The 23,481-nt window shown below is 44.4% G+C and overlaps 1 protein-coding gene across 9 annotated transcripts in view; it reads right to left on the bottom strand.

Annotated features, from left to right (window-relative positions):
- The window catches only part of LOC115124205 (protein 4.1-like), a 176,614-nt gene that overhangs the window by 10,979 nt on the left and 142,154 nt on the right, over nucleotides 1-23,481 (bottom strand). For 7 of the 9 annotated variants that reach the window (XM_065020172.1, XM_065020178.1, XM_065020177.1 and 4 more), the window contains 4 exons: nucleotides 7,430-7,558; nucleotides 5,494-5,607; nucleotides 1,607-1,687; nucleotides 1,022-1,147 (listed from right to left, as the gene is read on the bottom strand). In XM_065020172.1, the coding sequence (XP_064876244.1) occupies nucleotides 1,049-1,147; nucleotides 1,607-1,687; nucleotides 5,494-5,607; nucleotides 7,430-7,558 (423 nt within the window). In that variant the 3' untranslated portion in view covers nucleotides 1,022-1,048. The remainder of the gene's footprint in view (nucleotides 1-1,021; nucleotides 1,148-1,606; nucleotides 1,688-5,493; nucleotides 5,608-7,429; nucleotides 7,559-23,481) is intronic. The other 2 variants (XM_065020174.1, XM_065020179.1) reach the window with 1 other exon arrangement.

Here is a 23,481-nt window from a genome sequence, read left to right as displayed (position 1 = left end):
ATTTGTGGTCCTGGTGACTGGACCTTTTTTGGAACACCATTATTTTAGTCTTACTGAGATTTACTGTCAGTGCCCAGGTCTGACAGAATCTGTGCAGAAGATCTAGGTGCTGCTGTAGGCCCTCCTTGGTTGGTGACAGAAGCACCAGATCATCAGCATACAGCAGACATTTGACTTCGGATTCTAGCAGGGGAGGCCGGGTGCTGCAGACTTTTCTAGTGCCCGCGCCAATTCGTTGATATATATGTTGAAGAGGGTGGGGCTTAAGCTGCATCCCTGTCTCACCCCACGACCCTGTGTGAAGAAATGTGTGTTTTTTGCCAATTTTAACCACACACTTGTTGTTTGTGTACATGGATTTTATAATGTCGTATGCTTTTTTATTTTTTTATTTTTTTATTTTACCTTTATTTAACCAGGCAAGTCAGTTAAGAACAAATTCTTATTTTCAATGACGGCCTAGGAACAGCGGGTTAACTGCCTGTTCAGGGGCAGAACGACAGATTTGTACCTTGTCAGCTCGGGGGTTTGAACTTGCAACCTTCCGGTTCCTAGTCCAACACTCTAACCACTAGGCTACCCTGCCGCCCCAACACCACTACCCGGCTTTACCCCCAACACCACTTTCCAGTTTGTATAGCAGACCCTCATGCCAAATTGAGTCAAAGGCTTTTTTGAAATCAACAAAGCATGAGAAGACTTTGCCTTTGTTTTGGTTTGTTTGGTTGTCAATTAGGGTGTGCAGGGTGAATACATGGTCTGTTGTACGGTAATTTGACATTTGCTCAGTACATTGTTTTCATTGAGGAAATGTACGAGTCTGTTGTTAATGATAATGCAGAGGATTTTCCCAAGGTTACTATTGACGCATATTCCACGCATATTCTGTCTCTCTCCGTCTCTCTCTGTCTCTGTCTCTCTGAGTGTCTCTCTCTGTCTCTCTGTCTGTCTCTCTCTCTGAGTGTCTCTCTCTGTCTCTCTGAGTGTCTCTCTCTCACTGTGGGTTAGGGTTACTACTGACCTGGTCATAGGAGAGGTGAGCCTGGGGCTAATCGGGGGTGATCTCTGTTTCCTGGTGCACCACCACTTTGGTCACAGACATGTCCGGGTGCTGCTCCTTCGCCTCCTTGATGGCCTGGGCCAGAGCCTGAGAATAGGGAATACACACACACACACACACACACACACACACAAACAAACACACACACGGGAAGGTTCAACGTGGAGATTGATGGCACTAATAAAAAGGCTATACATACATTAAAGACATCATTATTAAACACAAGCAAATAGAGTCGCTGAAACCCACACGACTACAGAGTTGGAAACATTCATCACCCAAGGAAACACTAAAAGGGATACTAAATTCAGACAAGACTGTGTTCAGTTCACATCACAGCAACAAAACAAGCTCTTTTATCTTTTGATTTTATTACACAGAGGACTCAGGTAGGGTGAGGTAGCGTAGATTCTGCATAGATTCTGTGTAATAGCTCTAAACCAGAGGAATAATGTATTGTTACTCCACTGAAGTGGTCTCTAACAGAACACACACACAGCCAGCGAGCACAGGGCCAGTGGAGAGAAGTAGAAATCTGTCCCCCACCTTGTCGTGATCAATCTCTGTGTCTCCAGTTATCACAATCCTCTTCTCAATGCGAGTCTCTGAGATGCCTCCTTTCACCGTCTGAAAGTGAGAGAGAAAGAGTTAAAAACTAAAACAAATGTAGGGGATCATAAATACCAAGCGCCAGGGGAAGAAAGAGATCAGCTTTGACCTGACAACATTCTGTATATATATATAGAGATACTGTATATATATAGAGATACTGTATATATATATAGAGAGAGATACTGTATATATAGAGAGAGAGATACTGTATATATAGAGAGATACTGATACTGTATATATATAGAGATACTGTATATATATAGAGATACTGTATATATATAGAGATACTGTATATATATAGAGATACTGTATATATATAGATATATAGAGATACTGTATATATATAGAGAGAGAGATACTGTATATATAGAGAGAGAGATACTGTATATATATAGAGAGAGAGATACTGTATATATATAGAGAGATACTGTATATATATATATAGAGAGATACTGTATATATATATAGAGAGATACTGTATATATATAGAGAGATACTGTATATATATATATAGAGAGAGATACTGTATATATATAGAGAGAGATACTGTATATATATATAGAGAGATACTGTATATATGTATATATATATATATATATAGAGAGAGAGAGAGCAGCTTTGACCTGACAACAGTCTGTTAGAGAGATACTATATATATAGAGAGAGAGATACTGTATATATATATAGAGAGATACTGTATATATATATAGAGAGAGATACTGTATATATATAGAGAGAGATACTGTATATATATAGAGAGAGATACTGTATATATAGAGAGATACTGTATATATATAGAGAGAGAGATACTGTATATATAGAGAGAGAGATACTGTATATATATATAGAGAGATACTGTATATATATATATAGAGAGAGAGAGCAGCTTTGACCTGAAAACATTCTGTTAAGAGAGATACTGTATATATATAGAGAGAAATACTGTATATATAGAGAGATACTGTATATATAGAGAGATACTGTATATATAGAGAGATACTGTATATATATAGAGAGAGATACTGTATGTATATAGAGAGATACTGTGTATATATATAGAGATACTGTATATATATATAGAGAGATACTGTATATATATAGAGATACTGTATATATATAGAGAGAGATACTGTATATATAGAGAGAGAGATACTGTATATATATATAGAGAGAGAGAGCAGCTTTTACCTGAAAACATTCTGTTAGAGAGATACTGTATATATATATATATATAGAGAGAGAGAGATACTGTATATATATAGAGAGCGAGATACTGTATATATATATATAGAGAGAGATACTGTATATATAGAGAGAGAGATACTGTATATATATATATATATAGAGAGATACTGTATATATATATATATATATATAGAGATACTGTATATATATATATAGAGAGATACTGTATATATATATATAGAGAGATACTGTATATATATATATAGAGAGAGATACTGTATATATATATATAGAGAGAGATACTGTATATATATATATATATATACGAGAGAGAGATACTGTATATATATATATATATAGAGAGAGAGCAGCTTTGACCTAGAGAGATACTGTGTATATACAGTGGGGCAAAAAAATATTTAGTCAGCCACCAATTGTGCATGTTCTCCCACTTAAAAAGATGAGAGAGGCCTGTAATTTTCATCATAGGTACACTTCATCTATGACAGACAAAAAGAGAGAAAAGAAAATCCAGAAAATCACATTGTAGGATTTTTAATGAATTTATTTGCAAATTATGGTGTAAAATAAGTATTTGGTCGCCTACAAACAAGCAAGATTTCTGGCTCTCACAGACCTGTAACTTCTTCTTTAATAGGCTCCTCTGTCCTCCACTCGTTACCTGTAGTAATGGCACCTGTTTGAACTTGTTATCAGTATAAAAGACACCTATCCACAACCTCAAACAGTCACACTCCAAACTCCACTATGGCCAAGACCAAAGAGCTGTCAAAGGACACTAGAAACAAAATTGTAGACCTGCACCAGGCTGGGAAGACTGAATCTGCAATAGGTAAGCAGCTTGGTTTGAAGAAATCAACTGTGGGAGCAATTATTAGGAAATGGAAGACATACAAGACCACTGATAATCTCCCTCGATCTGGGGCTCCACGCAAGATCTCACCCCGTGGGGTCAAAATGATCACAAGAACGGTGAGCAAAAATCCCAGAACCACACGGGGGGACCTAGTGAATAACCTGCAGAGAGCTGGGACCAAAGTAACAAAGCCTACCATCAGTAACACACTACGCCGCCAGGGACTCAAATCCTGCAGTGCCAGACGTGTCCCCCTGCTTAAGCAGGTACATGTCCAGGCCAGTCTGAAGTTTGCTAGAGAGCATTTGGATGATCCAGAAGAAGATTGGGAGAATGTCATATGGTCAGATGAAACTAAAATATAACTTTTTGGTAAAAACTCAACTCGTCGTGTTTGGAGGACAAAGAATGCTGAGTTGCATCCAAAGAACACCATACCTACTGTGAAGCATGGGGGTGGAAACATCATGCTTTGGGGCTGTTTTTCTGCAAAGGGACCAGGACGACTGATCCGTGTAAAGGAAAGAATGAATGGGGCCATGTATCGTGAGATTTTGAGTGAAAACCTCCTTCCATCAGCAAGGGCATTGAAGATGAAACGTGGCTGGGTCTTTCAGCATGACAATGATCCCAAACACACCGCCCGGGCAACGAAGGAGTGGCTTCGTAAGAAGCATTTCAAGGTCCTGGAGTGGCCTAGCCAGTCACCAGATCTAAACCCCATAGAAAATCTTTGGAGGGAGTTGAAAGTCCGTGTTGCCCAGCAACAGCCCCAAAACATCACTGCTCTAGAGGAGATCTGCATGGAGGAATGGGCCAAAATACCAGCAACAGTGTATGAAAACATTGTGAAGACTTACAGAAAACGTTTGACCTCTGTCATTGCCAACAAAGGGTATATAACAAAGTATTGAGACACTTTTGTTATTGACCAAATACTTATTTTCCACCATAATTTACACATTAATTCATTAAAAATCCTACAATGTGATTTTCTAGATTTTTTTTCACTCATTTTGTCTGTCATAGTTGAAGTGTACCTATGATGAAAATTACAGGCCTCTCTCGTCTTTTTAAGTGGTAGAACTTGCACAATTGGTGGCTGACTAAATACTTTTTTGCCCCACTGTATATATATAGAGAGAGCAGCTTTGACATGACAACAGTCTGTTAGAGAGATACTGTATATATATAGAGAGAGATACTGTATATATATATAGAGAGAGATACTGTATATATATATAGAGAGAGATACTGTATATATATATAGAGAGATACTGTATATATATATAGAGAGAGATACTGTATATATATATATAGAGAGATACTGTATATATATAGAGAGAGATACTGTATATATATAGAGAGAGATACTGTATATATATAGAGAGATACTGTATATATATATATAGAGAGACACTGTATATATGTGTATATATATATATATATATATATAGAGAGAGAGAGAGAGCAGCTTTGACCTGACAACAGTCTGTTAGAGAGATACTGTGTATATATAGAGAGAGAGATACTGTATATATATAGAGAGAGAGATACTGTACATATATATAGAGAGATACTGTATATATATATAGAGAGAGATACTGTATATATATATAGAGAGATACTGTATATATATATAGAGAGATACTGTATATATATATATATAGAGAGAGAGAGAGAGCAGCTGAGGCAGAAGAGGGTATTATCACATTTGTACTTATTCTAGTGATCCTAGTTCAGGAAGCCCAGGACGTACCTTGGTGATCTGAGTGGTGGTGGTTGTACTGACTGTCTCTGAGGTGATGGTCTGGGCACTCAGCAGCACTCCAGAGTCCCTTTCTGCCTGGTTGTCTACGGGCTGAAGGAGACACTATGTTAACACAAGGGGGAGAAAAGGGGTTCATTTAGGACTACAGTCGTGTGGCCAAAACTTTTGAGTATGCTGCTTCAGTGTCTTTTAATACTGAAGTATAATTACAAGCATTTCCTTCAGTGTCAAAGGCTTTTATTGACAACTACATGAAGTTGATGCAAAGAGTCAATATTTGCAGTGTTGACCCTTCTTTTTCAAGACCTCTGCAATCCGCCCTGGCATGCTGTCAATTAACTTCTGGGCCACATCCTGACTGATGGCAGCCCATTCTTGCAGAATCAATGCTTGGAGTTTGTCAGAATTTGTGGGTTTTTGTTTGTCCACCCGCCTCTTGAGGTTTGACCACAAGTTCTCAATGGGATTAAGGTCTGGGGAGTTTCCTGGCCATGGACCCAAAATATTGATGTTTTGTTCCCCGAGCCACTTAATTATCACTTTTGCCTAATGGCAAGGTGCTCCATCATGCTGGAAACGGCATTGTTCTTCACCAAAGTGTTCCTGGATGGTTGGGAGAAGTTGCTCTCAGAGGATGTGTTGGTACCATTATTTATTCATGGCTGTGTTCTTAGGCAAAATTGTGAGGCAGAGTGAGGCCACTCCCTTGGCTAAGAAGCAACCCCACACATGAATGGTCTCAGGATGCTTTACTTTTGGCATGACACAGGACTGATGGTAGCGCTCACCTTGTCTTCTCCGGACAAGCTTTTTTCCGGATGCCCCAAACAAGCAGAAGGGGGATTCATCAGAGAAAATGACTTTACCCCAGTCCTCAGCAGCCCAATCCCTGTACCTTTTGCCGAATATCAGTCTGTCCCTGATGTTTTTCCTGGAGAGAAGTAGCTTCTTTGCTGCCCTTCTTGACACCAGGCCATCCTCCAAAAGTCTTCGCCTCACTGTGCATGCAGATGCACTCACACCTGCCTGCTGCCATTCCTGAGCAAGCTCTGTACTGGTGGTGCCCCGATTCCGCAGCTGAATCAACTTTAGGAGACGGTCCTGGCGCTTGCTGGATTTTCTTGGGCGCCCTGAAGCCTTCTTCACAACAATTGAACCGCTCTCCTTGAAGTTCTTGATAATCTAATAAATGGTTGATTTAGGTGCAATCTTACTGGCAGCAATATCCTTGCCTGTGAAGCCCTTTTTGCACAAAGCAATGATGACGGCACGTGTTTCCTTGCAGGTAACCATGGTTGACAGAGGAAGAACAATGATTCCAAGCACCACCCTCCTTTTGAAGCTTCCAGTCTGTTATTCGAACTCAATCAGCATGACATTTTGATCTCCAGCCTTGTCCTCGTCAACACTCACACCTGTGTTAACGAGAGAATCACTGACATGTCAGTTGGTCCTTTTGTGGCAGGGCTGAAATGCAGTGGAAATATTTTGGAGGGGGATTCAGTTCATTTGTATGGCAAAGAGGGACTTTGTAATTAATTGTAATTCATCTGATCACTCTTCATAACATTCTGGAGTACATGCAAATTGCCATCATACAAACTGAGGCTGCAGACTTTGTGAAAATTAATATTTGTGTCACTCTCAAAACTTTTGGCCACGACTGTACATTGTCTACCGGCTGTGAGAAAGACAACAGGATCAAGTTCATTAGGCACCAAAAAAAAGAAGAAAACACACTGAAACAGGGAGGGACTATCAGCAATTGTCCAATAAGAAATGCTTGTTTCAATTTTACGTTGCAAGATGTTTTAAAACTTTTTTCCCAGTTTGGGTATCCTGATGAATACGACCCAGTTCACTGTTAAAACAAACTCATTGGGTTAATAAAGGGATTTATTTAATACATATTGATCTCTCTCACCTGCGCTGACTCGTAGGTAATGGTCTTGGTCTCAGTGTGCACGATGGGGACCTCCTTGTTAGAGACGTCTCCTCGCAGGGAGTTAGACACGTCTGAGATGGTGATTGTCTGTGTTTTCACCACGTTAGGCTGTGAGGAGAGGGAGAATACACACGGTGAATATTGAGTTTGTCGTATCCTCACTTCCCAACCACTCTCTCTAACTCCATACTAGATCTATCAGAACCTTCTGTAGTATGACAGAATACTATATACATCATTCATACACGTTTCTTCACATACAGTATTCTCTCCCAACCCATCTAGCACAGACGTGTCAAGACCCACGATGACCTATGACCCATAGTCCCCTGTTCACACCATGTGACTGTCCCCTGTTCGTTCTCTATGACTATCCCCTGTTCATACCATGTGACTATCCCCTGTTCGTTCTCTGTGACTATCCCCTGTTCACACCATGTGACTATCCCCTGTTAGTTCTCTGTGACTATCCCCTGTTCATACCATGTGACTATCCCCTGTTCATACCATGTGACTATCCCCTGTTAGTTCTCTGTGACTATCCCCTGTTAGTTCTCTGTGACTATCCCCTGTTAGTTCTCTGTGACTATCCCCTGTTCGTTCTCTGTGACTATCCCCTGTTCATACCATGTGACTATCCCCTGTTAGTTCTCTGTGACTATCCCCTGTTCATACCATGTGACTATCCCCTGTTAGTTCTCTGTGACTATCCCCTGTTCATACCATGTGACTATCCCCTGTTAGTTCTCTGTGACTATCCCCTGTTAGTTCTCTGTGACTATCCCCTGTTAGTTCTCTGTGACTATCCCCTGTTCGTTCTCTGTGACTATCCCCTGTTCGTTCTCTGTGACTATCCCCTGTTCATACCATGTGACTATCCCCTGTTCGTTCTCTGTGACTATCCCCTGTTCATACCATGTGACTATCCCCTGTTCGTTCTCTGTGACTATCCCCTGTTCATACCATGTGACTATCCCCTGTTCATACCATGTGACTATCCCCTGTTCATTCTCTGTGACTATCCCCTGTTCATTCTCTGTGACTATCCCCTGTTCATTCTCTGTGACTATCCCCTGTTCGTTCTCTGTGACTATCCCCTGTTCGTTCTCTGTGACTATCCCCTGTTCGTTCTCTGTGACTATCCCCTGTTCATTCTCTGTGACTATCCCCTGTTCGTTCTCTGTGACTATCCCCTGTTCATTCTCTGTGACTATCCCCTGTTCGTTCTCTGTGACTATCCCCTGTTCATACCATGTGAATATCCCCTGTTAGTTCTCTGTGACTATCCCCTGTTCATTCTCTGTGACTATCCCCTGTTCATACCATGTGACTATCCCCTGTTAGTTCTCTGTGACTATCCCCTGTTCTTTCTTTGTGACTATCCCCTGTTCGTTCTCTGTGACTATCCCCTGTTCATTCTCTGTGACTATCCCCTGTTCATACCATGTGACTATCCCCTGTTAGTTCTCTGTGACTATCCCCTGTTAGTTCTCTGTGACTATCCCCTGTTCGTTCTCTGTGACTATCCCCTGTTCGTTCTCTGTGACTATCCCCTGTTCATAACATGTGACTATCCCCTGTTAGTTCTCTGTGACTATCCCCTGTTCATACCATGTGACTATCCCCTGTTCATTCTCTGTGACTATCCCCTGTTCGTTCTCTGTGACTATCCCCTGTTCGTTCTCTGTGACTATCCCCTGTTCATACCATGTGACTATCCCCTGTTCATTCTCTGTGACTATCCCCTGTTCGTTCTCTGTGACTATCCCCTGTTCATACCATGTGACTATCCCCTGTTCATACGATGTGACTATCCCCTGTTCGTTCTCTGTGACTATCCCCTGTTGATTCTCTGTGACTATCCCCTGTATCCCCTGTTCGTTCTCTGTGACTATCCCCTGTTCGTTCTCTGTGACTATCCCCTGTTCGTTCTCTGTGACTATCCCCTGTTCATTCTCTGTGACTATCCCCTGTTCGTTCTCTGTGACTATCCCCTGTTCGTTCTCTGTGACTATCCCCTGTTCATACCATGTGACTATCCCCTGTTAGTTCTCTGTGACTATCCCCTGTTCATACCATGTGACTATCCCCTGTTAGTTCTCTGTGACTATCCCCTGTTCATTCTCTGTGACTATCCCCTGTTCATACCATGTGACTATCCCCTGTTCATACGATGTGACTATCCCCTGTTCGTTCTCTGTGACTATCCCCTGTTCATTCTCTGTGACTATCCCCTGTTCGTTCTCTGTGACTATCCCCTGTTCGTTCTCTGTGACTATCCCCTGTTCGTTCTCTGTGACTATCCCCTGTTCATACCATGTGACTATCCCCTGTTCGTTCTCTGTGACTATCCCCTGTTCGTTCTCTGTGACTATCCCCTGTTCATACCATGTGACTATCCCCTGTTTGTTCTCTGTGACTATCCCCTGTTCATACCATGTGACTATCCCCTGTTCATTCTCTGTGACTATCCCCTGTTAGTTCTCTGTGACTATCCCCTGTTAGTTCTCTGTGACTATCCCCTGTTCATTCTCTGTGACTATCCCCTGTTCATTCTCTGTGACTATCCCCTGTTCATTCTCTGTGACTATCCCCTGTTCATACCATGTGACTATCCCCTGTTCGTTCTCTGTGACTATCCCCTGTTCATTCTCTGTGACTATCCCCTGTTCATACCATGTGACTGTCCCCTGTTCATTCTCTGTGACTATCCCCTGTTCATACCCTGTGACTATCCCCTGTTCGTTCTCTGTGACTATCCCCTGTTCATACCATGTGACTATCCCCTGTTCATTCTCTGTGACTATCCCCTGTTCATACCATGTGACTATCCCCTGTTCATTCTCTGTGACTATCCCCTGTTCATTCTCTGTGACTATCCCCTGTTCATACCATGTGACTATCCCCTGTTCATACCATGTGACTATCCCCTGTTCATTCTCTGTGACTATCCCCTGTTCGTTCTCTGTGACTATCCCCTGTTCGTTCTCTGTGACTATCCCCTGTTCATTCTCTGTGACTATCCCCTGTTCATTCTCTGTGACTATCCCCTGTTAGTTCTCTGTGACTATCCCCTGTTCATTCTCTGTGACTATCCCCTGTTCATACCATGTGACTATCCCCTGTTAGTTCTCTGTGACTATCCCCTGTTCGTTCTCTGTGACTATCCCCTGTTCGTTCTCTGTGACTATCCCCTGTTCATACCATGTGACTATCCCCTGTTAGTTCTCTGTGACTATCCCCTGTTAGTTCTCTGTGACTATCCCCTGTTAGTTCTCTGTGACTATCCCCTGTTCATACCATGTGACTATCCCCTGTTCATTCTCTGTGACTATCCCCTGTTCATACCATGTGACTGTCCCCTGTTCATTCTCTGTGACTATCCCCTGTTCATACCCTGTGACTATCCCCTGTTCGTTCTCTGTGACTATCCCCTGTTCATACCATGTGACTATCCCCTGTTCATTCTCTGTGACTATCCCCTGTTCATACCATGTGACTATCCCCTGTTCATTCTCTGTGACTATCCCCTGTTCATTCTCTGTGACTATCCCCTGTTCATACCATGTGACTATCCCCTGTTCATACCATGTGACTATCCCCTGTTCATTCTCTGTGACTATCCCCTGTTCGTTCTCTGTGACTATCCCCTGTTCGTTCTCTGTGACTATCCCCTGTTCATTCTCTGTGACTATCCCCTGTTCATTCTCTGTGACTATCCCCTGTTAGTTCTCTGTGACTATCCCCTGTTCATTCTCTGTGACTATCCCCTGTTCATACCATGTGACTATCCCCTGTTAGTTCTCTGTGACTATCCCCTGTTCGTTCTCTGTGACTATCCCCTGTTCGTTCTCTGTGACTATCCCCTGTTCATACCATGTGACTATCCCCTGTTAGTTCTCTGTGACTATCCCCTGTTAGTTCTCTGTGACTATCCCCTGTTAGTTCTCTGTGACTATCCCCTGTTCACACCATGTGACTATCCCCTGTTCACACCATGTGACTATCCCCTGTTCATACCATGTGACTATCCCCTGTTAGTTCTCTGTGACTATCCCCTGTTCATTCTCTGTGACTATCCCCTGTTCATTCTCTGTGACTATCCCCTGTTCGTTCTCTGTGACTATCCCCTGTTCATACCATGTGACTATCCCCTGTTCATACCATGTGACTATCCCCTGTTCATTCTCTGTGACTATCCCCTGTTCATTCTCTGTGACTATCCCCTGTTCGTTCTCTGTGACTATCCCCTGTTCATTCTCTGTGACTATCCCCTGTTCATTCTCTGTGACTATCCCCTGTTAGTTCTCTGTGACTATCCCCTGTTCATTCTCTGTGACTATCCCCTGTTCATACCATGTGACTATCCCCTGTTAGTTCTCTGTGACTATCCCCTGTTCGTTCTCTGTGACTATCCCCTGTTCGTTCTCTGTGACTATCCCCTGTTCATACCATGTGACTATCCCCTGTTAGTTCTCTGTGACTATCCCCTGTTAGTTCTCTGTGACTATCCCCTGTTAGTTCTCTGTGACTATCCCCTGTTCATACCATGTGACTATCCCCTGTTCACACCATGTGACTATCCCCTGTTCACACCATGTGACTATCCCCTGTTCATACCATGTGACTATCCCCTGTTAGTTCTCTGTGACTATCCCCTGTTCGTTCTCTGTGACTATCCCCTGTTCATTCTCTGTGACTATCCCCTGTTCATACCATGTGACTATCCCCTGTTCATACCATGTGACTATCCCCTGTTCGTTCTCTGTGACTATCCCCTGTTCATACCATGTGACTATCCCCTGTTCGTTCTCTGTGACTATCCCCTGTTCATACCATGTGACTATCCCCTGTTCGTTCTCTGTGACTATCCCCTGTTCATACCATGTGACTATCCCCTGTTCGTTCTCTGTGACTATCCCCTGTTCATACCATGTGACTATCCCCTGTTCGTTCTCTGTGACTATCCCCTGTTCATACCATGTGACTATCCCCTGTTCATTCTCTGTGACTATCCCCTGTTCATACCATGTGACTATCCCCTGTTCATTCTCTGTGACTATCCCCTGTTCATTCTCTGTGACTATCCCCTGTTCATACCATGTGACTATCCCCTGTTCATACCATGTGACTATCCCCTGTTCATTCTCTGTGACTATCCCCTGTTCGTTCTCTGTGACTATCCCCTGTTCGTTCTCTGTGACTATCCCTGTTCATTCTCTGTGACTATCCCTGTTCATTCTCTGTGACTATCCCCTGTTAGTTCTCTGTGACTATCCCTGTTCATTCTCTGTGACTATCCCCTGTTCATACCATGTGACTATCCCCTGTTAGTTCTCTGTGACTATCCCCTGTTCGTTCTCTGTGACTATCCCCTGTTCGTTCTCTGTGACTATCCCCTGTTCATACCATGTGACTATCCCCTGTTCACACCATGTGACTATCCCCTGTTCACACCATGTGACTATCCCCTGTTCATACCATGTGACTATCCCCTGTTAGTTCTCTGTGACTATCCCTGTTCTCTGTGACTATCCCCTGTTCATTCTCTGTGACTATCCCCTGTTCATACCATGTGACTATCCCCTGTTCATACCATGTGACTATCCCCTGTTTGTTCTCTGTGACTATCCCCTGTTCATACCATGTGACTATCCCCTGTTCATACCATGTGACTATCCCCTGTTCGTTCTCTGTGACTATCCCCTGTTCATACCATGTGACTATCCCCTGTTCGTTCTCTGTGACTATCCCCTGTTCATACCATGTGACTATCCCCTGTTCGTTCTCTGTGACTATCCCCTGTTCATACCATGTGACTATCCCCTGTTCGTTCTCTGTGACTATCCCCTGTTCATACCATGTGACTATCCCCTGTTCGTTCTCTGTGACTATCCCCTGTTCATTCTCTGTGACTATCCCCTGTTCATACCATGTGACTGTCCCCTGTTCATTCTCTGTGACTATCCCCTGTTCATACCCTGTGACTATCCCCTGTTCGTTCTCTGTGACTATCCCCTGTTCATACCATGTGACTATCCCCTGTTCATTCTCTGTGACTATCCCCTGTTCATACCATGTGACTATCCCCTGTTCATACCATGTGACTATCCCCTGTTCATTCTCTGTGACTATCCCCTGTTCATACCATGTGACTATCCCCTGTTCATACCATGTGACTATCCCCTGTTCATTCTCTGTGACTATCCCCTGTTCGTTCTCTGTGACTATCCCCTGTTCGTTCTCTGTGACTATCCCCTGTTCATTCTCTGTGACTATCCCCTGTTCATACCATGTGACTATCCCCTGTTCATTCTCTGTGACTATCCCCTGTTCATTCTCTGTGACTATCCCCTGTTCATACCATGTGACTATCCCCTGTTCATACCATGTGACTATCCCCTGTTCATTCTCTGTGACTATCCCCTGTTCGTTCTCTGTGACTATCCCCTGTTCGTTCTCTGTGACTATCCCCTGTTCATTCTCTGTGACTATCCCCTGTTCATTCTCTGTGACTATCCCCTGTTAGTTCTCTGTGACTATCCCCTGTTCATTCTCTGTGACTATCCCCTGTTCATACCATGTGACTATCCCCTGTTAGTTCTCTGTGACTATCCCCTGTTCGTTCTCTGTGACTATCCCCTGTTCGTTCTCTGTGACTATCCCCTGTTCATACCATGTGACTATCCCCTGTTCACACCATGTGACTATCCCCTGTTCACACCATGTGACTATCCCCTGTTCATACCATGTGACTATCCCCTGTTAGTTCTCTGTGACTATCCCCTGTTCGTTCTCTGTGACTATCCCCTGTTCATTCTCTGTGACTATCCCCTGTTCATACCATGTGACTATCCCCTGTTCATACCATGTGACTATCCCCTGTTCGTTCTCTGTGACTATCCCCTGTTCATACCATGTGACTATCCCCTGTTCATACCATGTGACTATCCCCTGTTCGTTCTCTGTGACTATCCCCTGTTCATACCATGTGACTATCCCCTGTTCGTTCTCTGTGACTATCCCCTGTTCATACCATGTGACTATCCCCTGTTCGTTCTCTGTGACTATCCCCTGTTCATACCATGTGACTATCCCCTGTTCGTTCTCTGTGACTATCCCCTGTTCATACCATGTGACTATCCCCTGTTCATTCTCTGTGACTATCCCCTGTTCATACCATGTGACTATCCCCTGTTCGTTCTCTGTGACTATCCCCTGTTCATACCATGTGACTATCCCCTGTTCATTCTCTGTGACTATCCCCTGTTCATTCTCTGTGACTATCCCCTGTTCATTCTCTGTGACTATCCCCTGTTCGTTCTCTGTGACTATCCCCTGTTCGTTCTCTGTGACTATCCCCTGTTCATACCATGTGACTATCCCCTGTTCGTTCTCTGTGACTATCCCCTGTTCGTTCTCTGTGACTATCCCCTGTTCATACCATGTGACTATCCCCTGTTCGTTCTCTGTGACTATCCCCTGTTCATACCATGTGACTATCCCCTGTTCGTTCTCTGTGACTATCCCCTGTTCATACCATGTGACTATCCCCTGTTCATTCTCTGTGACTATCCCCTGTTAGTTCTCTGTGACTATCCCCTGTTAGTTCTCTGTGACTATCCCCTGTTCATACCATGTGACTATCCCCTGTTCATTCTCTGTGACTATCCCCTGTTCATTCTCTGTGACTATCCCCTGTTCATTCTCTGTGACTATCCCCTGTTAGTTCTCTGTGACTATCCCCTGTTAGTTCTCTGTGACTATCCCCTGTTCATTCTCTGTGACTATCCCCTGTTCATTCTCTGTGACTATCCCCTGTTCATTCTCTGTGACTATCCCCTGTTCATACCATGTGACTATCCCCTGTTCTTCTCTGTGACTATCCCCTGTTCATTCTCTGTGACTATCCCCTGTTCATTCTCTGTGACTATCCCCTGTTCATTCTCTGTGACTATCCCCTGTTCATACCATGTGACTATCCCCTGTTCGTTCTCTGTGACTATCCCCTGTTCATACCATGTGACTATCCCCTGTTCATTCTCTGTGACTATCCCCTGTTCATACCATGTGACTATCCCCTGTTCATACCATGTGACTATCCCCTGTTCATTCTCTGTGACTATCCCCTGTTCATACCATGTGACTATCCCCTGTTCATACCATGTGACTATCCCCTGTTCATTCTCTGTGACTATCCCCTGTTCATTTCTCTGTGACTATCCCCTGTTCGTTCTCTGTGACTATCCCCTGTTCATTCTCTGTGACTATCCCCTGTTCATACCATGTGACTATCCCCTGTTCATTCTCTGTGACTATCCCCTGTTCATTCTCTGTGACTATCCCCTGTTCATACCATGTGACTATCCCCTGTTCATACCATGTGACTATCCCCTGTTCATTCTCTGTGACTATCCCCTGTTCATTCTCTGTGACTATCCCCTGTTCATTCTCTGTGACTATCCCCTGTTCATTCTCTGTGACTATCCCCTGTTCATTCTCTGTGACTATCCCCTGTTAGTTCTCTGTGACTATCCCCTGTTCATTCTCTGTGACTATCCCCTGTTCATACCATGTGACTATCCCCTGTTAGTTCTCTGTGACTATCCCCTGTTCGTTCTCTGTGACTATCCCCTGTTCATACCATGTGACTATCCCCTGTTCATTCTCTGTGACTATCCCCTGTTAGTTCTCTGTGACTATCCCCTGTTAGTTCTCTGTGACTATCCCCTGTTCATACCATGTGACTATCCCCTGTTCATTCTCTGTGACTATCCCCTGTTCATTCTCTGTGACTATCCCCTGTTCATTCTCTGTGACTATCCCCTGTTAGTTCTCTGTGACTATCCCCTGTTAGTTCTCTGTGACTATCCCCTGTTCATTCTCTGTGACTATCCCCTGTTCATTCTCTGTGACTATCCCCTGTTCATTCTCTGTGACTATCCCCTGTTCATACCATGTGACTATCCCCTGTTCGTTCTCTGTGACTATCCCCTGTTCATACCATGTGACTATCCCCTGTTCGTTCTCTGTGACTATCCCCTGTTCATTCTCTGTGACTATCCCCTGTTCATACCATGTGACTATCCCCTGTTCGTTCTCTGTGACTATCCCCTGTTTATACCATGTGACTATCCCCTGTTCATTCTCTGTGACTATCCCCTGTTCATACCATGTGACTATCCCCTGTTCATACCATGTGACTATCCCCTGTTCATTCTCTGTGACTATCCCCTGTTCATACCATGTGACTATCCCCTGTTCATACCATGTGACTATCCCCTGTTCATTCTCTGTGACTATCCCTGTTCTGTTCTCTGTGACTATCCCCTGTTCGTTCTCTGTGACTATCCCCTGTTCATTCTCTGTGACTATCCCCTGTTCATACCATGTGACTATCCCCTGTTCATTCTCTGTGACTATCCCCTGTTCATTCTCTGTGACTATCCCCTGTTCATACTCATGTGACTATCCCTGTTCATACCATGTGACTATCCCCTGTTCATTCTCTGTGACTATCCCCTGTTCGTTCTCTGTGACTATCCCCTGTTCATTCTCTGTGACTATCCCCTGTTCATTCTCTGTGACTATCCCTGTTCATTCTCTGTGACTATCCCCTGTTAGTTCTCTGTGACTATCCCCTGTTCATTCTCTGTGACTATCCCCTGTTCATACCATGTGACTATCCCCTGTTAGTTCTCTGTGACTATCCCCTGTTCGTTCTCTGTGACTATCCCCTGTTCATACCATTCTCTGTGACTATCCCCTGTTCATACCATGTGACTATCCCCTGTTCACACCATGTGACTATCCCCTGTTCATACCATGTGACTATCCCCTGTTCATACCATGTGACTATCCCCTGTTAGTTCTCTGTGACTATCCCCTGTTCGTTCTCTGTGACTATCCCCTGTTCATTCTCTGTGACTATCCCCTGTTCATACCATGTGACTATCCCCTGTTCATACCATGTGACTATCCCCTGTTCGTTCTCTGTGACTATCCCCTGTTCATACCATGTGACTATCCCCTGTTCATACCATGTGACTATCCCCTGTTCTGTTCTTCTCTGTGACTATCCCCTGTTCATACCATGTGACTATCCCCTGTTCTCTCTCTGTGACTATCCCCTGTTCATACCATGTGACTATCCCCTGTTCAGTTCTCTGTGACTATCCCCTGTTCATACCATGTGACTATCCCCTGTTCGTTCTCTGTGACTATCCCCTGTTCATACCATGACTATCCCCTGTTCGTTCTCTGTGACTATCCCCTGTTCATACCATGTGACTATCCCCTGTTCTTCTCTGTGACTATCCCCTGTTCATACCATGTGACTATCCCCTGTTCATTCTCTGTGACTATCCCCTGTTCGTTCTCTGTGACTATCCCCTGTTCATTCTCTGTGACTATCCCCTGTTCATTCTGTGACTATCCCCTGTTCGTTCTCTGTGACTATCCCTGTTCATACCATGTGACTATCCCCTGTTCGTTCTCTGTGACTATCCCCTGTTCGTTCTCTGTGACTATCCCCTGTTCATACCATGTGACTATCCCCTGTTCGTTCTCTGTGACTATCCCCTGTTCATACCATGTGACTATCCCCTGTTCGTTCTCTGTGACTATCCCCTGTTCATACCTGTGACTATCCCCTGTTCATTCTCTGTGACTATCCCCTGTTAGTTCTCTGTGACTATCCCCTGTTAGTTCTCTGTGACTATCCCCTGTTCATACCATGTGACTATCCCCTGTTCATTCTCTGTGACTATCCCCTGTTCATTCTCTGTGACTATCCCCTGTTCATTCTCTGTGACTATCCCCTGTTAGTTCTCTGTGACTATCCCCTGTTAGTTCTCTGTGACTATCCCCTGTTCATTCTCTGTGACTATCCCTGTTCATTCTCTGTGACTATCCCCTGTTCATTCTCTGTGACTATCCCCTGTTCATTCTCTGTGACTATCCCCTGTTCATTCTCTGTGACTATCCCTGTTCATTCTCTGTGACTATCCCCTGTTCATTCTCTGTGACTATCCCCTGTTCATACCCTGTGACTATCCCCTGTTCATTCTCTGTGACTATCCCCTGTTCATTCTCTGTGACTATCCCTGTTCATTCTCTGTGACTATCCCTGTTCATACCATGTGACTATCCCTGTTCATTCTCTGTGACTATCCCCTGTTCATTCTCTGTGACTATCCCCTGTTAGTTCTCTGTGACTATCCCCTGTTCGTTCTCTGTGACTATCCCCTGTTCACACCATGTGACTATCCCCTGTTCGTTCTCTGTGACTATCCCCTGTTAGTTCTCTGTGACTATCCCCTGTTCGTTCTCTGTGACTATCCCCTGTTCACACCATGTGAATATCCCCTGTTCGTTCTCTGTGACTATCCCCTGTTCGTTCTCTGTGACTATCCCCTGTTCATTCTCTGTGACTATCCCCTGTTCGTTCTCTGTGACTATCCCCTGTTCATACCATGTGACTATCCCCTGTTCGTTCTCTGTGACTATCCCCTGTTCATACCATGTGACTATCCCCTGTTCATTCTCTGTGACTATCCCCTGTTAGTTCTCTGTGACTATCCCCTGTTAGTTCTCTGTGACTATCCCCTGTTCATACCATGTGACTATCCCCTGTTCATTCTCTGTGACTATCCCCTGTTCATTCTCTGTGACTATCCCCTGTTCATTCTCTGTGACTATCCCCTGTTAGTTCTCTGTGACTATCCCCTGTTAGTTCTCTGTGACTATCCCCTGTTCATTCTCTGTGACTATCCCCTGTTCATTCTCTGTGACTATCCCCTGTTCATTCTCTGTGACTATCCCCTGTTCATTCTCTGTGACTATCCCCTGTTCATTCTCTGTGACTATCCCCTGTTCATTCTCTGTGACTATCCCCTGTTCATACCATGTGACTATCCCCTGTTCATTCTCTGTGACTATCCCCTGTTCATTCTCTGTGACTATCCCCTGTTAGTTCTCTGTGACTATCCCCTGTTCATACTCTGTGACTATCCCCTGTTCACACCATGTGACTATCCCTGTTCGTTCTCTGTGACTATCCCCTGTTAGTTCTCTGTGACTATCCCCTGTTCGTTCTCTGTGACTATCCCCTGTTCACACCATGTGAATATCCCCTGTTCGTTCTCTGTGACTATCCCCTGTTCGTTCTCTGTGACTATCCCCTGTTCATTCTCTGTGACTATCCCCTGTTCCCCTGTTCTCTGTGACTATCCCTGTTCATACCATGTGACTATCCCCTGTTCATTCTCTGTGACTATCCCCTGTTCATTCTCTGTGACTATCCCCTGTTCGTTCTCTGTGACTATCCCCTGTTCATACCATGTGACTATCCCCTGTTCATTCTCTGTGACTATCCCCTGTTCGTTCTCTGTGACTATCCCCTGTTCGTTCTCTGTGACTATCCCCTGTTCATTCTCTGTGACTATCCCTGTTCATACCATGTGACTATCCCCTGTTCGTTCTCTGTGACTATCCCCTGTTCATACCATGTGACTATCCCTGTTCATTCTCTGTGACTATCCCCTGTTAGTTCTCTGTGACTATCCCCTGTTAGTTCTCTGTGACTATCCCCTGTTCATACCATGTGACTATCCCCTGTTCATTCTCTGTGACTATCCCCTGTTCATTCTCTGTGACTATCCCCTGTTCATTCTCTGTGACTATCCCCTGTTAGTTCTCTGTGACTATCCCCTGTTAGTTCTCTGTGACTATCCCCTGTTCATTCTCTGTGACTATCCCCTGTTCATTCTCTGTGACTATCCCCTGTTCATTCTCTGTGACTATCCCCTGTTCATTCTCTGTGACTATCCCCTGTTCATTCTCTGTGACTATCCCCTGTTCATTCTCTGTGACTATCCCCTGTTCATTCTCTGTGACTATCCCCTGTTCATACCCTGTGACTATCCCCTGTTCATTCTCTGTGACTATCCCCTGTTCATTCTCTGTGACTATGTGACTATCCCCTGTTCATTCTCTGTGACTATCCCCTGTTCATACCATGTGACTATCCCCTGTTCATTCTCTGTGACTATCCCCTGTTCATTCTCTGTGACTATCCCCTGTTAGTTCTCTGTGACTATCCCCTGTTCGTTCTCTGTGACTATCCCCTGTTCACACCATGTGACTATCCCCTGTTCGTTCTCTGTGACTATCCCCTGTTAGTTCTCTGTGACTATCCCTGTTCGTTCTCTGTGACTATCCCTGTTCACACCATGTGAATATCCCTGTTCGTTCTCTGTGACTATCCCCTGTTCGTTCTCTGTGACTATCCCCTGTTCATTCTGTGACTATCCCCTGTTCGTTCTCTGTGACTATCCCCTGTTCATTCTCTGTGACTATCCCCTGTTCATTCTCTGTGACTATCCCCTGTTCATTCTCTGTGACTATCCCCTGTTCATTCTCTGTGACTATCCCCTGTTCATACCCTGTGACTATCCCCTGTTCATTCTCTGTGACTATCCCCTGTTCATACCATGTGACTATCCCCTGTTCATTCTCTGTGACTATCCCCTGTTCATTCTCTGTGACTATCCCCTGTTAGTTCTCTGTGACTATCCCCTGTTCGTTCTCTGTGACTATCCCCTGTTCACACCATGTGACTATCCCCTGTTCGTTCTCTGTGACTATCCCCTGTTAGTTCTCTGTGACTATCCCCTGTTCGTTCTCTGTGACTATCCCCTGTTCACACCATGTGAATATCCCCTGTTCGTTCTCTGTGACTATCCCCTGTTCGTTCTCTGTGACTATCCCCTGTTCATTCTCTGTGACTATCCCCTGTTCGTTCTCTGTGACTATCCCCTGTTCATACCATGTGACTATCCCCTGTTCGTTCTCTGTGACTATCCCCTGTTCATTCTCTGTGACTATCCCCTGTTCGTTCTCTGTGACTATCCCCTGTTCATACCATGTGACTATCCCCTGTTCATTCTCTGTGACTATCCCCTGTTCGTTCTCTGTGACTATCCCCTGTTCGTTCTCTGTGACTATCCCCTGTTCGTTCTCTGTGACTATCCCCTGTTCATACCATGTGACTATCCCCTGTTCGTTCTCTGTGACTATCCCCTGTTCATACCATGTGACTATCCCCTGTTCATTCTCTGTGACTATCCCCTGTTAGTTCTCTGTGACTATCCCCTGTTAGTTCTCTGTGACTATCCCCTGTTCATACCATGTGACTATCCCCTGTTCATTCTCTGTGACTATCCCCTGTTCATTCTCTGTGACTATCCCCTGTTCATTCTCTGTGACTATCCCCTGTTAGTTCTCTGTGACTATCCCCTGTTAGTTCTCTGTGACTATCCCCTGTTCATTCTCTGTGACTATCCCTGTTCATTCTCTGTGACTATCCCTGTTCATTCTCTGTGACTATCCCTGTTCATTCTCTGTGACTATCCCCTGTTCATTCTCTGTGACTATCCCCTGTTCATTCTCTGTGACTATCCCCTGTTCATACCCTGTGACTATCCCCTGTTCATTCTCTGTGACTATCCCCTGTTCATTCTCTGTGACTATCCCCTGTTCATTCTCTGTGACTATCCCCTGTTCATACCATGTGACTATCCCCTGTTCATTCTCTGTGACTATCCCTGTTCATTCTCTGTGACTATCCCCTGTTAGTTCTCTGTGACTATCCCCTGTTAGTTCTCTGTGACTATCCCCTGTTCACACCATGTGACTATCCCCTGTTCACACCATGTGACTATCCCCTGTTAGTTCTCTGTGACTATCCCCTGTTCGTTCTCTGTGACTATCCCCTGTTCACACCATGTGAATATCCCCTGTTCATTCTCTGTGACTATCCCCTGTTCATTCTCTCTGTGACTATCCCCTGTTCATTCTGTGACTATCCCCTGTTCGTTCTCTGTGACTATCCCCTGTTCATACCATGTGACTATCCCCTGTTCATTCTCTGTGACTATCCCCTGTTCATTCTCTGTGACTATCCCCTGTTCGTTCTCTGTGACTATCCCCTGTTCATACCATGTGACTATCCCCTGTTCATTCTCTGTGACTATCCCCTGTTCGTTCTCTGTGACTATCCCCTGTTAGTTCTCTGTGACTATCCCCTGTTCGTTCTCTGTGACTATCCCCTGTTCACACCATGTGACTATCCCCTGTTCGTTCTCTGTGACTATCCCCTGTTAGTTCTCTGTGACTATCCCCTGTTCGTTCTCTGTGACTATCCCCTGTTCACACCATGTGAATATCCCCTGTTCATTCTCTCTCTGTGACTATCCCCTGTTCCCCTGTTCTCTGTGACTATCCCCTGTTCATTCTCTGTGACTATCCCCTGTTCATTCTCTGTGACTATCCCCTGTTCATACCATGTGACTATCCCCTGTTCGTTCTCTGTGACTATCCCCTGTTCATTCTCTGTGACTATCCCCTGTTCATTCTCTGTGACTATCCCCTGTTCATTCTCTGTGACTATCCCCTGTTCATTCTCTGTGACTATCCCCTGTTCATTCTCTGTGACTATCCCCTGTTCATTCTCTGTGACTATCCCCTGTTCATACCCTGTGACTATCCCCTGTTCATTCTCTGTGACTATCCCCTGTTCATTCTCTGTGACTATCCCCTGTTCATTCTCTGTGACTATCCCCTGTTCATACCATGTGACTATCCCCTGTTCATTCTCTGTGACTATCCCCTGTTCATTCTCTGTGACTATCCCCTGTTAGTTCTCTGTGACTATCCCCTGTTCGTTCTCTGTGACTATCCCCTGTTCACACCATGTGACTATCCCCTGTTCGTTCTCTGTGACTATCCCCTGTTAGTTCTCTGTGACTATCCCCTGTTCGTTCTCTGTGACTATCCCCTGTTCACACCATGTGAATATCCCCTGTTCGTTCTCTGTGACTATCCCCTGTTCGTTCTCTGTGACTATCCCCTGTTCATTCTGTGACTATCCCCTGTTCGTTCTCTGTGACTATCCCCTGTTCATACCATGTGACTATCCCCTGTTCGTTCTCTGTGACTATCCCCTGTTCATTCTCTGTGACTATCCCCTG

The sequence above is a fragment of the Oncorhynchus nerka genome, linkage group LG7 (assembly GCF_034236695.1).
Source record: "Oncorhynchus nerka isolate Pitt River linkage group LG7, Oner_Uvic_2.0, whole genome shotgun sequence".
In the NCBI taxonomy this organism is placed as follows: Eukaryota; Metazoa; Chordata; class Actinopteri; order Salmoniformes; family Salmonidae; genus Oncorhynchus; species Oncorhynchus nerka.
Note: the sequence above shows the minus strand (reverse complement) of the source record. Positions and strands in the feature narration are given on the sequence as shown.